A 21,129-nucleotide genomic window follows, 5' to 3' on the forward strand; every position below is an offset into this window, starting at 1 on the left:
GAAGTAGATAGCCAGGCCTTTCTTCCTAGTTCATTGTAGTCTAGAGGCTCTGCTGAAACATGTTCAGCATCATAGCAACGCATAAGCCTCCACTGACAGATGAGTGGTTGCTGTCCTTGAGGTGCATTGGCCAGGAATCAAACCCAGGTCTTCCTCACGGAAGGTGAGAATTCTACCACTGAGCCACCACGACCCTCATATGATGTAACAAAAGTTAAGAATAACTCCAATATTTCTGAACATCTGAAATAATTGAAATACTATCAACTGAAATATGGAAGACTTTGGCCTTAGAGCACGTTTGGACGGACATCAAGAGTTCAGTTTGAATATTGTACCTCCACAATAGTCAAAACAGCCTGGTACTGGCATAATAGATACATAGACCAATGGAACAAAATTGAGAATCCAGACATAAATCCATCCACATATGGGCAGCTGATATTTGAGAAAGGCCCAAAGTCTGCTAAATGGGGAAAAAAAACTCTTTAACAAATGGTGCTGGCATAACTGGATATCTACCTGCAAAAAAATACATCAAGACCCGTACCTCACACCATACAAAACTAACTCAAAATGGATCAAAGAGCCAAATACAAAATCTAAAACAATAAATATCATGAAAGAAAAAATAGGGACAATGCTAAGAGCCCTAATACATGGCATAAACAGTATACAAAACATTACTAACAATGCACAAACACCAGAAAAGAAACTAGATAACTGGGAGCTCCTAAAAATCAAACATTTATGCTCATCCAAAGACTTTACCAGAGAGTAAAAGATTACCTACAGACTGGGAAAATTTTTTTGGCTACAACAAATCTGATCTCTAAAATCTACGGATACTGCAAAAACTCAACAACAAAAAGACAAATAACCTGATTTAAAAAATGGGCAAAGGATATGAACAGCCACTTCACCAAAGAAGACATTTCAGGTGCCTAACAAATACATGAGGAAATGTTCATGATCATTAGCCATTAAAGAAATGCAAATCAAAACCACAGTGAGATACCATCTCACCCCAACAAGGCTGGCATTAACCCAAAAAGCACAAAATAATAAACACTGGAGAGGCTGTGGAGAGACTAGAACACTTACACACTGCAGGTGAGAATGTAAAATGGTACAACCACTTTGAAAATCGATTTGGAGCTTCCTTAAAAAGCTAGAAATAGAACTGCCATATGATCCAGCAATTCCAGTCCTTGGAATATACCCTAGAAAAATAAGGGCCCTCACACGAACAGATATATGCACACCCATGTTCATTGCAGCACTGTTTACAAGAGCAAAAAGATGGAAGCAAGCAAGGTTCCCATCAACCAATGAACAGATAAATAATTTATGGTATATTTACATAATGGAATACTACGCAACAATTAAAAACAACAATGAATGCGTGAAACATCTCATAACATGGAGGAATCTGGAAGGCATTATGTTGAGTGAAATTAAGTCAGTTGCAAAAGGACGAATATTGTATGAGACCACTATTATAAGAACCCAAGGAAAAGTTTAAACACAGAAGAAAATACTCTTTGATGGTTATGAGAGTGGGGAGGGAAAAAAAATATGAGAGTGGGTAGGGAAGGAGAGGGGTGTTCACCAATTAGTAGACAAGAAATATTTCAGGTGAAGGGAAAGAGATCACACAATACAGGAGAGGTCAGCACAACTTGACTAAACCAAAAGCTAAGAATTTTCCTGAATACGACCAAACGCTTTGAACGCCAGAGTAGCAGGGACTGGTGTCTGGGGACCATGGTTTCAGGGGACATCTAGGTCAACTGACATAACAAAATGTATTAAGAAAATGTTCTGCAACCCACTTTGGTGACTGGTGTCTGGGGTCTTAAATGCTAGCAAGTGGCCATCTAAGATGCATCAGTTGGTCTTAACCCACCTGGAGCAAGGTGAATGAAGAACACCAAAGACACAAGGTAATTATGAGCCCAAGACACAGAAAGGGCCACATAAACCAGAGACTGCATCAGCCTGAGACCAGAAGAACTAGATGGCACCCGGCTACAACCAATGACTGCCCTGACAGGGAACACAACAGAGAATCCTTGATGGAGCAGGAGAACAGTGGGATGCAGACCTCAAATTCTCATAAAAAGCCAGATTTGATGGTCTGACTGAGACTGGAGGGACCCCTGAGGTCATGGTCCCCAGACCTTCTGTTACCAAAGCCTGGAACCATTCCTGAAGCCAACTCTTCAAACAGGGATTGGACTGGACTATAAGACAATGAACGGCACTGGTGAGGACTGAGCTTCTTGGCTCAAGTAGACACACGAAACTCTGTGGGCAGCTCCTGTCTGGAGGACAGAGGGGAAGGCAGAGGAGCTGGCTGAATGGTCACCAGGAATAGAGGGTGGAGAAGAGGAGTGTTCTATCTCAGTAGGAGGAGAGTAGCTAGGAGTAAGTAGCAAACTGTGCGTAAGTTTTTGTACGAGAGACTGACTTGATTTGTAAGCTTTCACTTAAAGCACAATTCAAAAAAAAAAAAAAAGATTCCATAGAAGAATCCTGATCAAAAGGGAGAAAATGCAGAAGAAAATTTAAAATTGTTATGGGCTCCAGACCTTCTGGAGACAAGAGGGCCAGCCCTAAACCTGACAGTCTTTAAAACTTACACTGGCGCCCTGAGGTCGCGGTGAGAGCTCAGGAGGAGAGGTTATTCTGGAAGGCGGCTTGAGCTCGCTGAGGCGGCACCTCAGGGACGATAGCGGAGGGCGATAATGCGCAGCACCAACCCGCTGGCTGCAGAGACACAAGTCTGGAACACTAGCGGCAAGGCTGGGGAGCAGTCATGCTGATGGCCGACCAAGTCCACCAATGGGAAAGTGCCTGGTTCCCACCTGCTATCATGGGCGTGGTTTCTTTGGTATTTCTGACGATCTGTCTAGATCCATTTGTTCTGTCAGGTGTTTCCTGTTTTGTTATGTTTCTGTGCTTGGCTGACTACCTTGTTCCCATTTTAGCGCCTAGAATTTTTGGCTCCAATAAATGGACCACTGAGCAATAGCAAAGAGTCCATGAAACTCCTCGGTGGCATAATCGTTAAATGCTACGGCTGCTAACCAAGAGGTCAGCAGTTCAAATCCGCCAGGCGCTCCTTGGAAACTCTATGGGGCAGTTCTACTCTGTCCGATAGGGTCACTATGAGTTGGAATAGACTCAACTGCGGTGGGTGGTGGGTTAGTAAAAGCTCGAGGCAGAGCTGTGGGCTGGTGAAAACGCCTCTTCACACTAAAGGAATACTTCTGCATTGGTGCTTCCTGGACTAAACCAACATGGAATTATGTCGAAGTACATTGGAATGGCCAAGAGGGAGATAAACAAGCTTCTCAAACAAAAAGAAAGAACAATGTAGCTACTTTCTTCAGGGTGATTGATGGAGTGTATACATTGCCCCTGGGAACAGTTTCTACTATGCTATCTGTAGACTAAAATGTTACAGAAGTAGCTCTTTGCTTTCCCTCATTCTGCCCTTAGTTAATAGAAATTCAAGACTTGACAAGTAAGGGTTTGTGCATAGTGTCTTCATGTTCAGTGTAGCTGGGTACATTCTCAGCAGTTGACCTTATATGAACAAATCATTAGTGAGTACTGACTTGTTTGAATTTTCTCACCCACAGTTAATTGAATTCTTATTTTTAGGCACTTTCCTTTAAAGTAATGTAGCAGTGAACTTTATCCTTTAGTACAGTTACCAGAGACTCTTGATAATTGTTCACTTTAATCTTTGATTGGGCTAGATACAAGATTGTGGCCTGTGGCTACAGGAAGCTGGTTCTGTGGTCTGCTTCCCCAGTGTGCCTACAGAAACTGTTTGGCTTGGTGAATACAGAAACCATTTTTACCACTTCTGATGAAGAGACCAGTTAAGAGCCATTCCGCGTTGTGTTTCTTTACAGTGGAGGAAGAATCCCCATGGGATAAAATGAAACTGATCCCATGCCCCTGGTATGTGTTGGTTTCTCCCTTGAGCAAAGCTTAGCAATTTGTAGGAAACATTGATCTTTTGTCCCAAATGGGAACTCTGACAGGCTTAGAGCTCTTGTCCCCTCCCATGTAGACTTCAGTTTACTAGCAGACTTCCAAAAGATTATATTCAGGATTTTTAACGTAGTTTTCATTGCAGATTTTCAGCGAACTAAAATTGAAGTACATAGCAGGTTAAGAGGAAAACCTGGTGGCATAGTGGTTAAGTGCTACAGCTGCTAACCAAAGGGTCAGCAGGTTGAATCCGCCAGAAGCTCCTTGGAAACTCTATGGGGCAGTTCTACTCTGTCCTATAAGGTCGGTATGAGTCGGAATCAACTCAACGGCACTGGGTTTGGTTTTTTGGGTTAGTAGGTTAAGACTCACGTCTATGACCTTCACTCCAAGACCAGCCAATGAAGGACAAAAGTCTTCTTAGGTTTAGTAAGGATTCATTTCTGTAGAAAATAGTTGATCCTACTAATTTTTCAAGACCAGAATAAGTCTTTAACAGTAAGCCTCAAGAGTCTCATTTTATGGCAGTACTGGCTGTTTTGGTTCCCATAGATTTGGAATAGGAAGTAGGGACTATGCTGGTGTCTGTCTTTTTTCTTAGATACTGCTCTGAAGAATGCAAGGGCTGTTGGTTAGAGCTAACTGGTGGTGATGATTGTTGGCCTCTGGTCTACAAAGATTTTCTAACTCCTTGGAAAGCTTCTTAGAATCGTTCTCTCCTTTCAGTAACTAGAAATTTAAAGTAGTTGCAGTCTGTAAGAGTGATCCTCTGAGGGCCAAAAATGTGACATATTTGGGAACAATTCTTAAACTCTGGTTAATTAAGTGTCATATAGTCTTGTGAATTTATTACACTGATAAACTACACCTTGGACCTTGTGATATATCTACCCCTAAATAAATGTTTCCCCCCTTCTGTACTGCTGTCGACAGCCGCACCGCTGTAGCACATTTTTTTTTTAATGTTTCATATGAAAATTACCTTAATTTTACATGTGTTTCCTCATTGTGAATAAACCTGTCTTCCTATCTGGATTTTTTTGTGTGTATATATGTTCTACTGATTAACCACTTTTACAGTTTAATCCTATATTCTCTCTTCTACTTTGTGTGAAGGGAGAAAAATAAAAGTTGAAATCTTTAAAAATATATATATATATATATCCTCTGAAATCTTCTTAAAACCAAACAACAGTTTGGCGTAACTAATAAAAATGCCTGCCTCGAGCTTTGTGCTCTTTTAAGATCTATCCATATGGGATCAAAATGACAACAGCAACTTGAAAAATTAGATAGGAACTTTAGGGGACAGTGAGTTTATGTTAATGGGGAGGGGTAACTCAAAAAAGGAGGGTGAGAATAGTTGCACAATTTGAATAGTTGCACATGTACAAAATTGTACATGTAGAAATTGTAGAATCCGTGTATGTTTTGCTGTGTACATTCCCAAAAACAAGAACAAAATAAAATTTAAAAATAAGTAAATAAATAAATAAAAAGTTCAGTTTGAGATGTCTATGAGAAATTCAAGTGGAGAACTGGTAAAACTCATTTATCAGTTGGATAAATGAGTCAGGAGTTTGAAAGAATGCCTGAGTTGGCGACAGCATAGATTACTAATACAGCAGTTTTGCTGCAAAGGATTGAGTCGGGGAAATCAGAGCAGTATTTTTTTTTTTTATATGTATGCCTGTTTGGTTGATTTTAAATTACTCAGATGTATCACTTGGATCTAACCTGTAGATAATGATGACCATCTATCTTTTTAAACTACACCCTTCACCTTATCTAAATGCTTACAACTCTTAATATCTGCTGTTTAATGCTGAGGTAACCAATCAGTATAAATGCCAAGGTTATAAGAGGACTCAGAGATGACTCCCACGCTTCTGAACTAAACGAGCAGATGTACAGTAGTTTCATTGTCTGACAGAATTCTGGCAAAGGATCAGGTCAGGGGGGTGGGATATATAACATAGTAATATATATACGAAGTTGTGCCATTTATTTTCCTCCAGAGGATTTCTATATCCAGGATTAGTGTGTCACCAAAACATGGACTGTAAGCATGTGATCCAGATCTTATAAGCTCAGGATATACTGCAGAGACATCATTCTCTGCTCCCTGAAAATGGGATGTTCTAATAATGAATAGAGAAGTGTTCTGAAGTTGCATGTGGAGACTGGAGATAAGACTAGATATTGGAAAACTACAAACACTAACCTCTGAAATCTTATTTGCAGCCCACAGGCAGGCCCGGCTGGTTGGAGGTGGTACTCCCTGTTCTGGACGTATTGAAGTGAAACATGGAGACACATGGAGCTCTGTCTGTGATTCCGACTTGTCTCTCCAAACTGCCAATGTACTGTGCAGAGGATTAAATTGTGGAGAAGCCTTATCTCTTGTGGGGGCTCGCTTTGGAGAAGGGAATGGTCAATTTTGGGCTGAAAAGTTCCAGTGTGAAGGAAATGAAGCTCACCTGGCAATGTGTCCCACAGCACCCCGTCCAGAAGAGAATTGTAATCCCCGCAGAGAAGCTGGCATTGTCTGTTCTCGTGAGATTTTAAATGACTTTAATTGGCTGGGGCTGGAGGGGACAAATGTGAGAATGGAGTTGGAAAGTCATGATCTCTTCTCTAAGGCTTTGTCTCCTCCTAGGTTATATGGATGCCCGACTTGTGAATGGCAGATCCCAGTGTGAAGGGCAAGTGGAGCTCAAGGTGCTCGGATACTGGGGCTCCCTCTGTGACTCCCATTGGGACCTGAAAGATGCCAATGTCCTATGCCGTCAGCTCAACTGTGGGATTGCTGTCTCAACCACAGGAGGAAAATATATTGAAGAAGGACGTGGTCATATTTGGAGACACAGGTTTCATTGCTTAGGGAATGAGTATTTTCTGGATGCTTGTCAAATGACAGTGCTAGGGGCACCTCTATGTGCCCATGGAAACACTGCCTCTGTGATCTGCACAGGTAAGAGGCCGCAGCTTATGGTCACCTACTGGTAATATAGCCTTTATGTGGTCAAGGGGGTGAGGGATTAAAGAAAAGATGGAGAAGAAAATAGGGAGGTGGGGTTATGCATGACAATCAGAGAGTAACAAGTGAGGAATAAGGGTGAACTGGAGCCACTCTTAAGGTGAAGGTAACTCACTCATCTCTTCTTTGGGGGCTGGGAGTCAAAAAAAAAAAAAAAAAACCTTACCACCAAGTGTATTCCGTCACAGTGATCCTATAGGACAGAGTAGAACTGCCCCATAGGATTTCCAAAGAGCAGCTGGTGGATTCAAACTGCCAGCCCTTTGGTTAGCAGCTGTTGCTTTTAACCACTGTGCCACCAGGGCTCCAGGGGTAGGGAGTAGACATTATTAATAAAGACAATTTTAATTGATCACAAGGATTTGAAGAATCCTTACCACGATCGCTGATTCCAATTTATCATAGAACTCTTCAAACTTTTCTATATATTCCAACCTTACTTTTACCCTATTTTCTTGCCACCCCTCAAACCAGGAAACCAGACCCAGCCACAGCTTCCATCCCCTGAGAGTTCGTCTGACCCACCTGTGTCTGAAGTCCCAATGGGTATTGATTCCCACTATTCAGGTAAGAAAATCAAACAGTCCTAGAAAACTGCAACTCTAAAGAATGTGACCTATTAACTTTAAAGAATGTGACCTAATGCCTCCTCTTAGGGAAGAAAACTCTTCACTTGGTGAATGGAGGAGGTCGCTGTGCTGGGAGAGTGGAGATCTATCATGAGGGCTCCTGGGGCACTGTCTGTGATGACAGCTGGGACCTGAGTGATGCCCACGTGGTGTGCAGGCAGCTGGACTGTGGATGGGCCATTAATGCCACGGTCTCTGCTCACTTTGGGGAGGGATCTGGACCCATCTGGCTGGACGACCTAAACTGCACAGGAAATGAGTCTCATCTCTGGAGGTGCCCATCCCAGGGCTGGGAGCAGCACAACTGCAAGCACAAGGAGGACACAGGTGTCATCTGCTCAGGTCTACACTGTAATCCTTATGTCCTCCTCTACACAGAGAGAGAGAAAGTACAAAGACAAAATATAGTGAAAAAGTGCACTGACCTCGGAATACTGAGAGCTTGATTTTAATCCTGTTCTTATACCAGTTTCTTACCTTTCCCAAGACATTCATTTGTCTGTGTGTCATTTCATAATAGAGAGTCCCCGGGTGGCACATGGTTAAGCATTCAACTGCTAGTGGAAAGATTGGAGGTTCAAACCCACCCAGAGGTATCTCAGAAATGCTTCCAAAAGGTCACACCTTTGACAGCCCTTTGGAGCAATTCAGCTTTGCACACATGGGGTCGCCATGAGTTGGAATCAAGTCAACGTCTACTAACAACAACAACGTTTCATAATTTAGGAAATTTTAGAGTTGGTCTTCTTAGAATCAGAGGTTAGATCCCGAGAAAGGGACCTTACATTCCATCTACTCTGTTAAGAAGGCATAAGAAGTAACGCATTCAACAACACAATCTAATAAAAAACAGAAATCAGATTAAACTCTGGTTATTTTCTACTCTGATTTATGTTAGCGAGTAGAAAGTAAAAAGTTATATTTTAACTTAATTTGATATTTAAAGCTCAAATATCAGCCTTTGGAAACCCACGTTAATCCTGAAATCACACAAGTCCTTAGTTTCCATTGACTATATTATGTTAATACGTTAGAATTCTTTATGAAATTTTATTTAGAGCCCAAATTTACTATTTCCAAGAAAAAAAAATTGGATCCCCAGGGAGGAAGTTTTCTGAAACTCCAGAGAAAATACTTAATATTGACTTCTGTATTTCTCTCCAGAATTCACAGCTTTGAGGCTCTACAGCGAAGCTGGAACTGAGAGCTGTGCTGGGAGACTGGAGGTCTTCTACAATGGGATGTGGGGTGGCATTGGCAGGAGTAACATCACAGCAGTCACAGCTGGGGTTGTATGCAGGCAGCTGGGCTGTGCAGAGAATGGAGTTGTCAGCCTTGCCCCTTCACGTAAGACAGGCTCTGGCTTCATGTGGGTGAATGATATTCAGTGTCCTAATATGCATATCTCCATATGGCATTGCCCGTCTGGCCCATGGGAGTGGAGAATGTCCAGCCCAGCAGAGGAAGCCTGGATCACATGTGAAGGTGGGTGTCTTTCTGAAAACTGGCTGCTGTCTGAAGCCCTGTGAAATATAATTTGCCAATATCTCATCTTTCAATTTAGGAGTTTTGGAGCACATGGAAGACTCACTGGAAAGTATATGATGATAAATGTTATTTATCACTCGGTCCTATATTGCAATTTCATTATTTAGAGCTAGTATTTTACAGTTCTGTGGGGGTTTTTGTTTTCATTTTGTTTTTTGTATGTATTGTCTCTTTTGATGGTGCAGTGGTTAAGTGCTTGGCTGGTAACCGAAAGTTGACAGTTCTAACCCACCAGATGCTCTGTGGGAGAAACATGTAGCAGTCTGCTCCAGTAAATATTTACAGCCTTGGAAACACTATGTGGCAGTTCTGCTCTGTCCTATAGTGTCGCTATGAGTCCACAGCAACAAGTTTGGTTTTTTTGGCATTGTCTCTTTTCTTCCTTTAAGCTCCCTGAGGCAGCTGAGAAGCACATAAAAAGATATCAAATCTCATTAGAATTGTAGTGTTTTAGAAAATGAAAAATATAGTATGTATAATTTGTCTTACAAACTCTAGAACTTTTGGGAAGCAGGTGAATTGACTGCGGAGGTTAAAATGGCCCCCCCCCTTTTTTTTCCTGGAGATCTTTGCACTATGGAAAGTTGATTAATTATAAAATGTTTACTTTACAAATAGCTTTATTCAGTTAAAATTTAACATGTTTATTGTAGAAATTTGGGCAATTTTAAAACTATAGATGAGAAAATGCACTCCACATTTAATCTTACCATCAAGGATAACTACTGCTAATTTTTGGAAGTATTGACTATTGGTCTTCCTTTTGTACAAAATTTAACTAAATTTATCATTGTGTACATGAAATTTTACTTAGCAAATGAGGATGATACTATATATATTTGTGTACAAGTATGTGTACTATAATATTATATATGCATGCGTAGTACCACACGATATCTAATACATATGTGTGTGTTGTTGTTAGGTGCTATCGAGTCATTTCCAACTCATATTAACCCTATGTACAGCAGAACGAAACACTGCCCAGTCCTGCGCCATCCTCACAATCATTGCTGTGTTGAGTCCATTGTTGCAGCCACTGTGTCAATCCATCTAGCTGAGGGTCTTCCTCGTTTTCGCTGACCCTCTACTTTACCAAGCATGATGTCCTTCTCCAGGGACTGGTCTCTCCTGATAACATGTCCAAAGAATGCGAGACAAAGTCTCACCATCCTCACTTCTAAGGAACCTTCTGGCTGTACTTCTTCCAAGACAGATTTGTTTGTTCTTCTGGCGGTCCGTGGTATATTCAGTATTCTTTGTCAACACCGTAATTCGAATGCAACAATTCTTCATTCTTCCTTATTCACTGTCCAGTCCTCGCGTGCATATCCTATCCATGAGTAGTGGCCTATGCCGTTAGTTAACCTGAAATCCAATAAAGAAGTCCTAACATCTTCCTCTTGATCTTCATGTGGTTGGTGGGCAGAGGTGAGGTAAGGTAGAGGTTTAGAAAACTGGGGAACATTTGACAAAGTAATGAAGAATGGGAGATAAAGTCACTTAGAAAAATGGTAAGAGTGTTAAAACATCTTGAGAGTCTGGAAGAATTTAACAATAGGTTTATAATGGCACCAATTTAATTATCTGCAATGATACTCAACATTTCAGGAACTGGCTCAAAGGAACTGGACGGTTAGGTTTATACTGCGTTTATGCATTAGCTATGTAGTTTTTTTTGATGGGAGATCAATAAGGTCAAGAAATCTTTCATTTTGGCAAAAGAATTGTAGTTATGTTCATAGCAAACATACCATATAAGCAGGGAAGTAAAGGTAAGAAACAACAGATAATTGGAGAGAATAAAATAACCAATGGCCTATAGGTTTGACTTAAGTCATACAAATGTCACATTTGGAGTAATTATGAAAATGAAAGGGGCAAGATAGAAGGATTTGATCAGATAGAGGCACATGGGAATTTGGAAGATAAAATCGATGTGTTTTATTTTCAAACATCCATCAGTAGAAAATGAATGCCTGATTTTTGACATGTTTGGAGATGCTTCAACTCTTGATCATAAGTAGGACAAACCAAAGGCATGGGGAGTAGGGGGCTCATTCACTTCACAGTTATTCTCTGATTCATGTGGCATTGAAACTCTGCCTTTCTTATCGCACCTGCATAGTTAATCGATCATGTGTAGTATTTTCAGATCTCCTACTGAAGAAGAATTCCAACAGCATTCACCTACAATCTCTTTCAGGAGTAATAACAGCCATTTTTTGTTTGTTTGTTTTGCTTTTGTGTCTTTCTAGATAAGATAAGAGTCAGTGGAGGAGACACCAAGTGCTCTGGGAGAGTGGAGATCTGGCACAAAGACACTTGGGGTACAGTATGCGATGATTCCTGGGGCCTGCAGGAGGCTGAAGTGGTGTGTCGGCAGCTTGGCTGTGGCTCTGCTCTGGCTGCCCCAGGAGAGGCTGCTTTTGGCCAGGGCACTGGACCAATCTGGCTGGATGAGATGCAGTGCAGGGGAAACGAATCATTTCTATGGGATTGTCATGCCGAGCACTGGGGACAGAATGATTGTGGGCACAAGGAAGATGCTGGTGTGAGGTGCTCTGGTAAGTGTGAAAAGACTAAACTTAAACTTGGAGTTTTGCTAAGGGTAAAAGGCATTGAGAAACAGCCTCACATAGTTGGGCCAGAGGATAAGAATGAAAGGCTATGTTAAACTACCCTTTTCTTCATTAAATAATTTTCCACAGTTATATAAAAGCTCCTACAATTTTATGGGGAGGAAATCAGGAGGATTGTAAATGATATTTAAATGACACCCAATATGCTCAGGGAGTGAAACAAGAAATACCCAGAAAGTCCTTTTCTTTGAATTCCAATTTGAGTTGCATTTTATTTACATCTCTTTCTTTCCCACTCTCTCTTTCTTTTGCAGGAGAATCTCTGAAATCACTTAATGGCTCAGGTACAGTGTCCTGCCCATCTGTAACATCACAAATAACTATGATTATACGGGCAATTGAGGTAGGGAACAAACCACAGTGACAAACAAAGGAGGTTGGGGACTTAAGAAATCATGAAGTTATGGCAGTGGTTGGTATCAGCATCTCTATGACTCTGCTCTATTGTTCAGATGTTCTCTCTAGAAAAATCCGTTTAACATATGGAGTAGAATAAACGACACTCATGCTACCTTAGAAAAAGAATTATCTCCATAAGTTCTCAAATATTTTTAATGACACTGGCAGAAACCACTCAAGCCCTAGGTATTTTCTAGGGCTAGTGTTTTAATGGTAAATGCAATCAATGCAAGAGAAAAAATATTATCATCAAAGCTCTTGTATATAACTGAAGGAAATTTAGGGCAATAGAGACATTTTTCATCCAAAATTTTTCTTAGATATTATCTACCATTCATGAATATGGTAAGGCATATAACCCTCATTCTTCTCAGTAACTATGGAATCAGCTCTTTTTCCAGTGTGTAAACCCACAAGAGATATTGATTAGTTAAATATCTATCAATGTTTAATTTCTTTACAGGTCACTCAGCACTTATTTTATCTGTTACCCTTGGGCTCCTTTTCCTGGTTCTGTTCATTGTATTTCTTCTTGTGCGTTTTCAAGTACAGAAACAAAAACATCTGCTCAGAGGTAAGAGCCCCCATAGGGCTGTATAAAATGTGAGTTATCCAAGACCAAGGGCACGTGGGATGGAGGATTCCTGCAGAGAGGAAGAAAAGCATTTGCCACTTTGACTGAGTTTTGTTGATAAGTGCCAGGTCAAATGGAGAAGCATGTGGAAGGATTAAGGATCAGCCAATCCACAATTTCTATTTGTGAAAATGCAGTCCTTTGGAAGTTGTAGCCTATGATACAGATAATGTGTCAGTCAGATGGGCAAAGATTCTAGCTGATAGAAGGAAGGTAATTGTGTGCTTCGGTTCAGTATGTAGACTGCAGATCAATGAAAAAGTGTGAAACTATAAGGGAAGATGATTAAAAGAGTTTGAACCCAACCTGTTGGGATAGAAAATTTACTTTTGAGCTTCAATTTCCTAATCTGTAAAACAGAGAAAATAATATTGCTACCTCATTAGGTTGTTATGAGAGTTAAATGAATTAATCATCTGTAAATTTTTTTTTTTTTTATGAATGGTGCCAGGCAAATAGTAAATGCTAAGTGAAGGATTTGCTAATAAAAGTGGAGGAATTTCAAGTGTTCAGCAAGAGAAAAATGAATATTAAAAACATCAGGAATTCACTAGGTAACCAAATACTATGGGGACTTTTAGGAAGTACTGAGTTTCTGTTTATGGTGATAAAAAATTTATCAGTGGACATTGGTGATGGTTGCACAACATGACTGATATAATTGTCACTGAATTAAACACATGGAAAATGTGGAACTGGCAAATGTGTTATTTATATTTTTACTACAACAAACAAAAAAGTGCCCCCCCCAAAAAAAATTTCACTAGGAGAGATGGGTGCTGAAGGGAACACTGGATTTTAACTCAGAGAGATTGCTGTGTCACACTTTACAGTCTTGTGTCCTAGTGCAAAGGATAAACCGTTTGAATTTGAATCTTAACCATGGGGTATCTATTCTCAGTTTCATCCAGACGAAGGGATTCTCTACGAGACAACCTGTTCCATGAGATGGATACCTGTGTCAGCAGAGAGGACCCACAACAGATGAGCAACTTAGGTCTGTGACTCCAGGGGCTGTACTCCAGGGAGAGGATGGGCACATGAGGAAATACCATTTATATTTAGAAATTCCCACTTGATGGAAATGTACCTCAACCTCCTATATAAAATATTTCTATCTGTAGATACAATGCAATTCCAATCCAAATTCCAGTGACATTTTTTAATGACATGGTGAACAAATTATCAACTTCATATTGAAGAGAAAGAGGCCCCAGAGAAGTAAGGCATCAATGGAAAAGAAGAACAAAGTGGGAGGCCTCACACTATCTGATTTTAGAACATGTTATACTGCCACAATAGTCAACAACAGATACATAGACCAATGGAACAGAATTGAGAACCCAGACATAAATCCATCCACCTATGAGCAGCTGATATTTGACAAAGGCCCAAAGTCAGTTAAATAGAGAAAAGACAGTCTCTTTAACAAATGGTGCTGGCATAACTGGATATCCATCTGCAAAAAAATGGAACAAGACCCATACCTCACACCATGCAAAAACTAACTCAAAATGGATCAAAGACCTAAACATAAAATCTAAAACAATAAAGATTCATGGAAGAAAAAATAGGGACAATGCCAGGAGCCCTAATACATGGCATAAACAATATACAAAACATTGCTAACAAAGCACAAACACCAGAAGAGAAACTAGATAACTGGGAGCTCCTAAAAATAAAACACCTATGCTCATCCAAGGACTCCATCAAAAGAGTAAAAAGATTACCCACAGACTGGAAAAAGTTTTTAGCTATGAATTTACCAATCAGCGTCTGATCTCTAGAATCTACATGATACTGCAAAAACTCGATAACAAAAAGACAAATAACCCAATTAAAAAATGGGCAAAGGATATGAACAGGCACTTCACTAAAGAAGACATTCAGGTAGCTAACAGATACATGAGGAAATGCTCACGATCATTAGCCACTAAAGAATGTAAATCCAAACTACAGTGAGATTCCACCTCACTCCAATAAGGCTGGCATTAATCCAAAAAACACAAAACAATGTTGGAGAGGTTGTGGAGAGATTAGAACACTTATATACTGCTGGTGAGAATGTAAAATGGTACAACCACTTTGGAAATTGATTTGGCACTTCGTTAAAAAGCTAGAAATAGAACTACTGTATGATCCAGCAATCCCACTCCTTGGAGTATATCCTAGAGAAATAAGACCCTTACACAAACAGATATATGCGCACCCATGTTCATTGCAGCACTATTTACAATAGCAAAAAGATGCCATTCAATGGATGAATGGATAAATAAATTATGGTATATTCACACAATGGAATACTATGCATTGATAAAGAACAATGATGAATCCGTGAAACATTTCATAACATGAAGGAATCTGGAAAGCATTATGCCAAATGAAATTAGTCAGTTGTGAAAGGACAAATATTGTATAAGACCAATATTATAAGAACTCAAGAAATAGCTTAAATGGAGAAAAAAATATTCTTCGATGGTTACAAGAGTGGGGAGGGAGGGAGGGAAAGGGTTATGCACTGATTAGATAGTAGACAGGAACTATCTTAGGTGAAGGGAAAGACAACACACAATACAGGGGAGGTCAGCACGATTGGACTGAACCAAAACCAAAGAAGTTTCCTGAATAAACTGAATGCTTCGAAGGCCGGCATAGCAGGGGTGGGGGGTTGGGGGCCATGGCTTCAGGAGACATCTAGGTCAATTGGCATAATAAAATGTACTAAGAAAACATTCTGCATCCCACTTTAGTGAATGGCGTCTGGGGTCTTAAACGCTAGCAAGTGGCCATCTATGATGCATCAATTGGTCTCAACCCACCTGGAGCAAAGAAGAATGAAGAACACCAAAGACACAAGATTATTATGAGCCCAAGAGACAGAAAGGGCTACATTAGAGACGACAGCAGCCTGAGACCAGAAGAGCTAGATGGTGCCCAGCTGCAACTGATGACTGCCCTGACAGGGAAAATAACAGAGAATCCCTGATGGAGCAGGAGAGCAGTGTGATGCAGACCTCAAATTCATGTAAAAAGACCAGACTTAATGGTTTGACTGAGACTAGAAGGACCCCGGAGGTCATGATCTCCAGACCTTCTGTTAGCCCAGGACAGGAACCATTCCCAAAGCCAACTCTTCAGACAGGGATTGGACTGGACTACAAGATAGAAAATGATACTGGTGAGGACTGAGCTTCTTGGTTCAAGTAGACACATGAGACTATGTGGACAGCTCCTGTCTGGAGGGGAGATGAGAAGACAGAGTGCTTCAGAAACTGGCTGACTGGACACAGGAATACAGGGTGGAGAGGAGTGTGCTGTATCATTGGGGGAGAGCAACTAGGAGTACATAGCAAGGTGGATAAAATTTTTTTGTATAAGAGACTGACTTGATTTGCAAACTTTTACTTAAAACACAGTAAAAAAAAAAATTTTAAATATATATTTCTCATGAAACTGAAGCAAAAGCAGGAGTAGATGAAGTAAAATATGACTCAAAACGAAGATAATTAGAATCTGCATCCTGCCTCATTCCATCCACAGTATCATAGTCTATGACAGAGGCCCCAAGAGGAGAGGACAAAAATGAAAAGTATTTAGCTCCTTCAGATGCAAGCAAATACCCCATTGTCAGTTTCATTACAAAAACAATGCATTAATACTCGTTTTCCAATTTTATTACATTCCCAATTTTTTTTACATGTGGTACCTGACTTCAATGGATATTATCTTTATTTGCATAATTATGATTACTTTAAAAATATCATAGTAGATAACATGTACAAAACAGTGCATAAAATTTTTAATTATTTCATTAAATACATCACCATAAGTGGAATTGCTGTGACAACCCAATGAACACAGTCTGGCAAGTGACTTTCCAGTATTTGTAACAAATTTACAAGTTATGAATGAGAATGTATTTCACTACACATTTGCTACCACTGTATATATTTTTATCCATTTTATAATTCAGTATTTGATAAATTTGAACATAGAACTACGGTATAACCCAGCAATCCCAATCCTAGGTATATACCCAGAAGAAGTGAAAGCAGGAACACAAATAGAAACCTGTACACCAATGTTCATTGCTACACTTTTCATAATAGCCAAAAGGTGGAAACTACCAAAATGTCCATCAACAGATGAATGGATGAAGTGAATGTGGTATATACACACAATGGCATACTACTCTCACGTAAGAGAAATGAAGCCATGATGCATGCCACCGCATGGATGAAGCTTGAAAACATTATGCTGAGTGGAATACGTCAGTCCCAAAAGGACAAATACTGTATGATACCACTTACAAGAAATAAGCAATTACAGAAACCTGAAATTATTGCGGGAAGCGGGGGGCAGTTTTTGCTTAGGGGGCAGTAAGTGTATGTTAACCGTGGTGGAACGATTTGGAAAAGTTTAATGAGAATAGTTGCACGACTTGAAGAATGTAATCAATGTCACTGAATTTTACGTGTAGAAATTGTTGAGATGGCATATGCTTTGTTATGTATATTTTCACCACAATAGAAATATTGTGCTAGAGGGCAGGACTGCAAGCTTTACTTAAGAGGAAGATGCATAGTGAAACACGACGCGTTAATCCGCAGGAAGCAATCACTAGGAACCTCCTTTGGTTCATTCAGAATGAGTGACATCCAACTAAGCAAACTGACTTTTTGAGGATAGTGATTGAGTTGACAGGTCCAAATACCATATTCATTCTGTCGCTTGATTTTTCATTCACTCATTCATGTTATTCATTAATTAACTCAATAAACATCCTTGCACTTAAAATGGGGAAATATGTATTGGGTGGTAAAATAATTAAATAGATTCATACGGTAGGAGAAAAAATATATATATATATGTATATATATACCAGTTCTAGACTTTTAAGAATCTGGAAGCAAATATGAAAACCTGATTAGAGCTACACTGTCAGTAATGATAATGAGTTGTTTACTCTTTTCCATTTAATTATTAAATGTCTTCAAAACAGTAACTAAGCATCTCTTCAGTTTCCTAATAAGCATTCCTTGCTCTATTGTATTTTCCCAGCTCCTCAGAGACGGTACCTAACAGCTCTCTCCTCTGCAGGGAGGAGGTTTTCTCCTATGCAATAATACCGATTCGCCTGTCTTTTAGATGTCGCCCTCAACCATGCTTGCGAAGGTTGTGAAGACACTAGCCAAATTTCAGTGCCTGAAGTTCTTCCTGCCTTGGAAGCTGAAAAATGACTTGGGGCTGTAAAGATCCACCAAGTAAGTTTAGACACATTACTCTGTCACTGAAAGTAATAATTTAACAATCAGCTCTCACAGAATTAAACACTTTTTTTTATGTTACCATGTATTGTATGGCCTATATCCTCAATCTGTTAAATAACCTCTGGAATAGAGAGTTGATGATAAGGAAGTTGTTCCTATAGAAAGCTTCCAGATTTTATCAGAAGGATTATATTGAGTTTAGGCTGAGGCTCTGGATTTCTTTCACTAAGAAAGAGAATAATTAGATGTCATCTTCAAATGTTGTTCCTCAATAATTTCATCCCTAATATCTCTGCTGATTTTTATTACATAGGGTGGGATGCTCACATTTAATTCCTTTAGGTACAACCCAGATTCAGTGCATTAATATTGCCCTTTATTGTTTTTCTACTCTGTCCTACAGTTAGAATCAACTCAACGGCAACGGATTTTTTATTGTTTTAATCTCTGGTTCCTATCGTATGATACATGCTCAATATTTATTAAATACAAATGGCTTTGTGGCTGATGAAAAGACATTAACATAACAACCGGTGGCATCATGCTGTAGAGAAGTAAAAAAATAAGTACTCAGTATGTGATAATGTTGCAGGCATTTTTAAAGGACATGCCAGAGATAGTGGGGATGACGCAGAACCAGGGAACGTTTCATTTTGCTGTTCATAAGGTCATCATGCCAGAGATCTATGGCAGCTGTGTATTTTATATTAACACAATTATTCTTTGCAAATAGACACTGAAAATTTCTTTTTTAAAGTACTTGCAACGAGGGTTCTATATGAGAAAGCATTTCCCTTCAGCGATTCTGTTTAGTAATTATTTGCTTAGCAGAGGAAAAGTTTTGCCCTTTCTTAGTCTTATTAAGAATTTATTAATCATAAATTCTGAGTTAGCAGAGTCCAAACTAAAGATTTTGAAAGATTAATTTCCAGAGGCAGTCTAAAAACAAAAACATATGTAGTTTTTGCCTTTCTTTTTCATTTTAGTTTATTTAACTCTGTTCCTTTGACAAATTAATTATTACATTCTAAGCTTAGAACGCTCTGGGAGCAGGAAGAAAATTGCCTAAAGAAGCGTATATTAGAATGTAACACTGCAATGTCTATCCTAATTGATCAACTCATTCTGTGTCTGTATGTGTATCTTTGTCTTTACATAAGCTAGCAGCTATATTTAGAAAAATAGGAACTAATTTTCTCTTTTTTTATAACTTCAGATCAGCCTCAAAATGTCTTTGAAGGAGACAGCGACTTTTAAATGAGCGAAGAGAAAGTCATTTGCCGTGTGGAAAGTTGTTTCTCGACCATAATAAAAGAGCTGAACTGATAAAGGGTGATTACATAAGTTACTTTATGTGTACCACTGACTAAGAAAACTGCTGAAATAAATTGAACAATGAACACCATTATTTGAGGCTGACTTATGACTGTCCTTGTGGCTCAAATATGTTTAATTTCATAAAGATTTGCCTCTAGAAAGTAGCATTTTCAAAATTCAATGTCAGAAAAATTAGTTTAATTTTTATCCCTCTTAGATTTATTTATGATGACTTTGCTCAATTGTCCTTGTTTCTTGTTTGGATTGCTCAGGTTTTAAGTATATTATTGTTCCCATAGGAATTGTACCAAATATATTACAGTAATAAATACCTATCTCAAAAGTGAAATGACTTTGAGAAAAGAATTAGATTTCATGGTGATCTTATAAGGGAAGTGAAATAGAAAAGAATGCTTGGCCTATCATAAAGAAAAATTTTAAATCATTTAAAAAAAACCCAAAAATCATTAAGTCCCCCAAATTGCTTTTGTTCACTTAGCATCTCTCACCTCAAAGAGTTGGAGACTCTGTGAATCAGGAGACTTTGGTCTATAAACCTGATCAGAAAGAATAATTAGCCCAATGCCAAGAGAAGTTTGTTTTGAAAGCTTCTGCTCAAGAGGGAGTAAAATCTTATATTGTACTTTGAATATTTTGACCTAGTTATGCAATATTGTTTTCAGTAAATATTGCCAGGGAATATAATATTTTATGTTAAAATATCAAAATTTAACTCCATGGAGTTCATTGGCTTTTTGGATTTGTAAATTAACGTTCTCATCAAATTTGGGAAGATTTCAACCATTATTTCTTCAAATATTTTTCTGCCTTTTTCTCTCTTCTCCTTCTGTGACTCCAATTACAGGGATGTTTATAGGCAGGTTTGTTCGTTTTCTACAACCTATTTTTCTGTGTTCTTAAGAGTGGATACCACCACTCATCCGTTAGTTTGTTGTACTGTGGTGGCTTTCATGTTGCTGTGATGCTGGAACGTATGCCACCAGTATTTCAAATACCAGCAGGGTCACCTATGGTGGACAGGTTTCAGGGGAGCTTTCAGGCTAAACAGTCTAGGAAAAAGGACCTAGCAGTCTACTTTTGAAAAAAAGTGGCCAGTATAAACTTCATGAGTAGCAGTGGAACATTGTCTGATACAGTGGGACCGAGCAATGTTTCATTCTGTTGTACATAGGGTTGCTATGAGTCGGAACCAACTGGATGGCACCTAACAACAAGGAGAGTGGATAATTTCTATTGATTTTTCTTCAAATTTTCTGATCCTTTCTCCTACCATTTCAAAACTGCTATTAAGTCTCTCTAGCAAATTTATCATTTATGTTATTGTTCAACTCCAGTATTTCTATTTGTTTCTTTTTCTCTACAGATTTTATCTTTTTATTTATTAAGTCATAGTAATCATACTTTCCTTTAATGGTTTAAATATGACTCTTTAATTCTTCAGACATTCATAATAGCTTCTTTGAAGGCCTTGTCTGCTCAGTCCAGCATCTGGGCCCACTTAGAGACAGTTTCCATTGCTTGCTTTTTTTTTTTTTTTTCCTTCATAAGGCTACTGTAGGGCATGGTAAACAAGCGTATGTGGTAGGTGAAGGTAAGGAAGAATTACGTGCTGAGGTGG

General features: G+C 39.2%; 1 protein-coding gene across 1 annotated transcript in view; it reads left to right on the forward strand.

The window, feature by feature from the left end:
* Window positions 1–19,687, forward strand: part of LOC100676704 (scavenger receptor cysteine-rich type 1 protein M160) — a 37,723-nt gene extending 18,036 nt beyond the window's left edge. Inside the window, exons 6-16 of the mRNA XM_023549069.2 lie at window positions 6,256–6,567; window positions 6,671–6,985; window positions 7,526–7,618; window positions 7,708–8,022; window positions 8,845–9,165; window positions 11,487–11,795; window positions 12,125–12,154; window positions 12,733–12,843; window positions 13,805–13,900; window positions 18,052–18,167; window positions 19,390–19,687. Coding sequence (XP_023404837.2) covers window positions 6,256–6,567; window positions 6,671–6,985; window positions 7,526–7,618; window positions 7,708–8,022; window positions 8,845–9,165; window positions 11,487–11,795; window positions 12,125–12,154; window positions 12,733–12,843; window positions 13,805–13,900; window positions 18,052–18,143 — 1,994 coding nt within the window. The 3' untranslated portion in view covers window positions 18,144–18,167; window positions 19,390–19,687. The remainder of the gene's footprint in view (window positions 1–6,255; window positions 6,568–6,670; window positions 6,986–7,525; window positions 7,619–7,707; window positions 8,023–8,844; window positions 9,166–11,486; window positions 11,796–12,124; window positions 12,155–12,732; window positions 12,844–13,804; window positions 13,901–18,051; window positions 18,168–19,389) is intronic.
* The last annotated feature ends 1,442 nt before the right edge of the window (window positions 19,688–21,129 follow it).

This window comes from Loxodonta africana, chromosome 4 (genome assembly GCF_030014295.1).
Source record: "Loxodonta africana isolate mLoxAfr1 chromosome 4, mLoxAfr1.hap2, whole genome shotgun sequence".
NCBI lineage: Eukaryota > Metazoa > Chordata > Mammalia > Proboscidea > Elephantidae > Loxodonta > Loxodonta africana.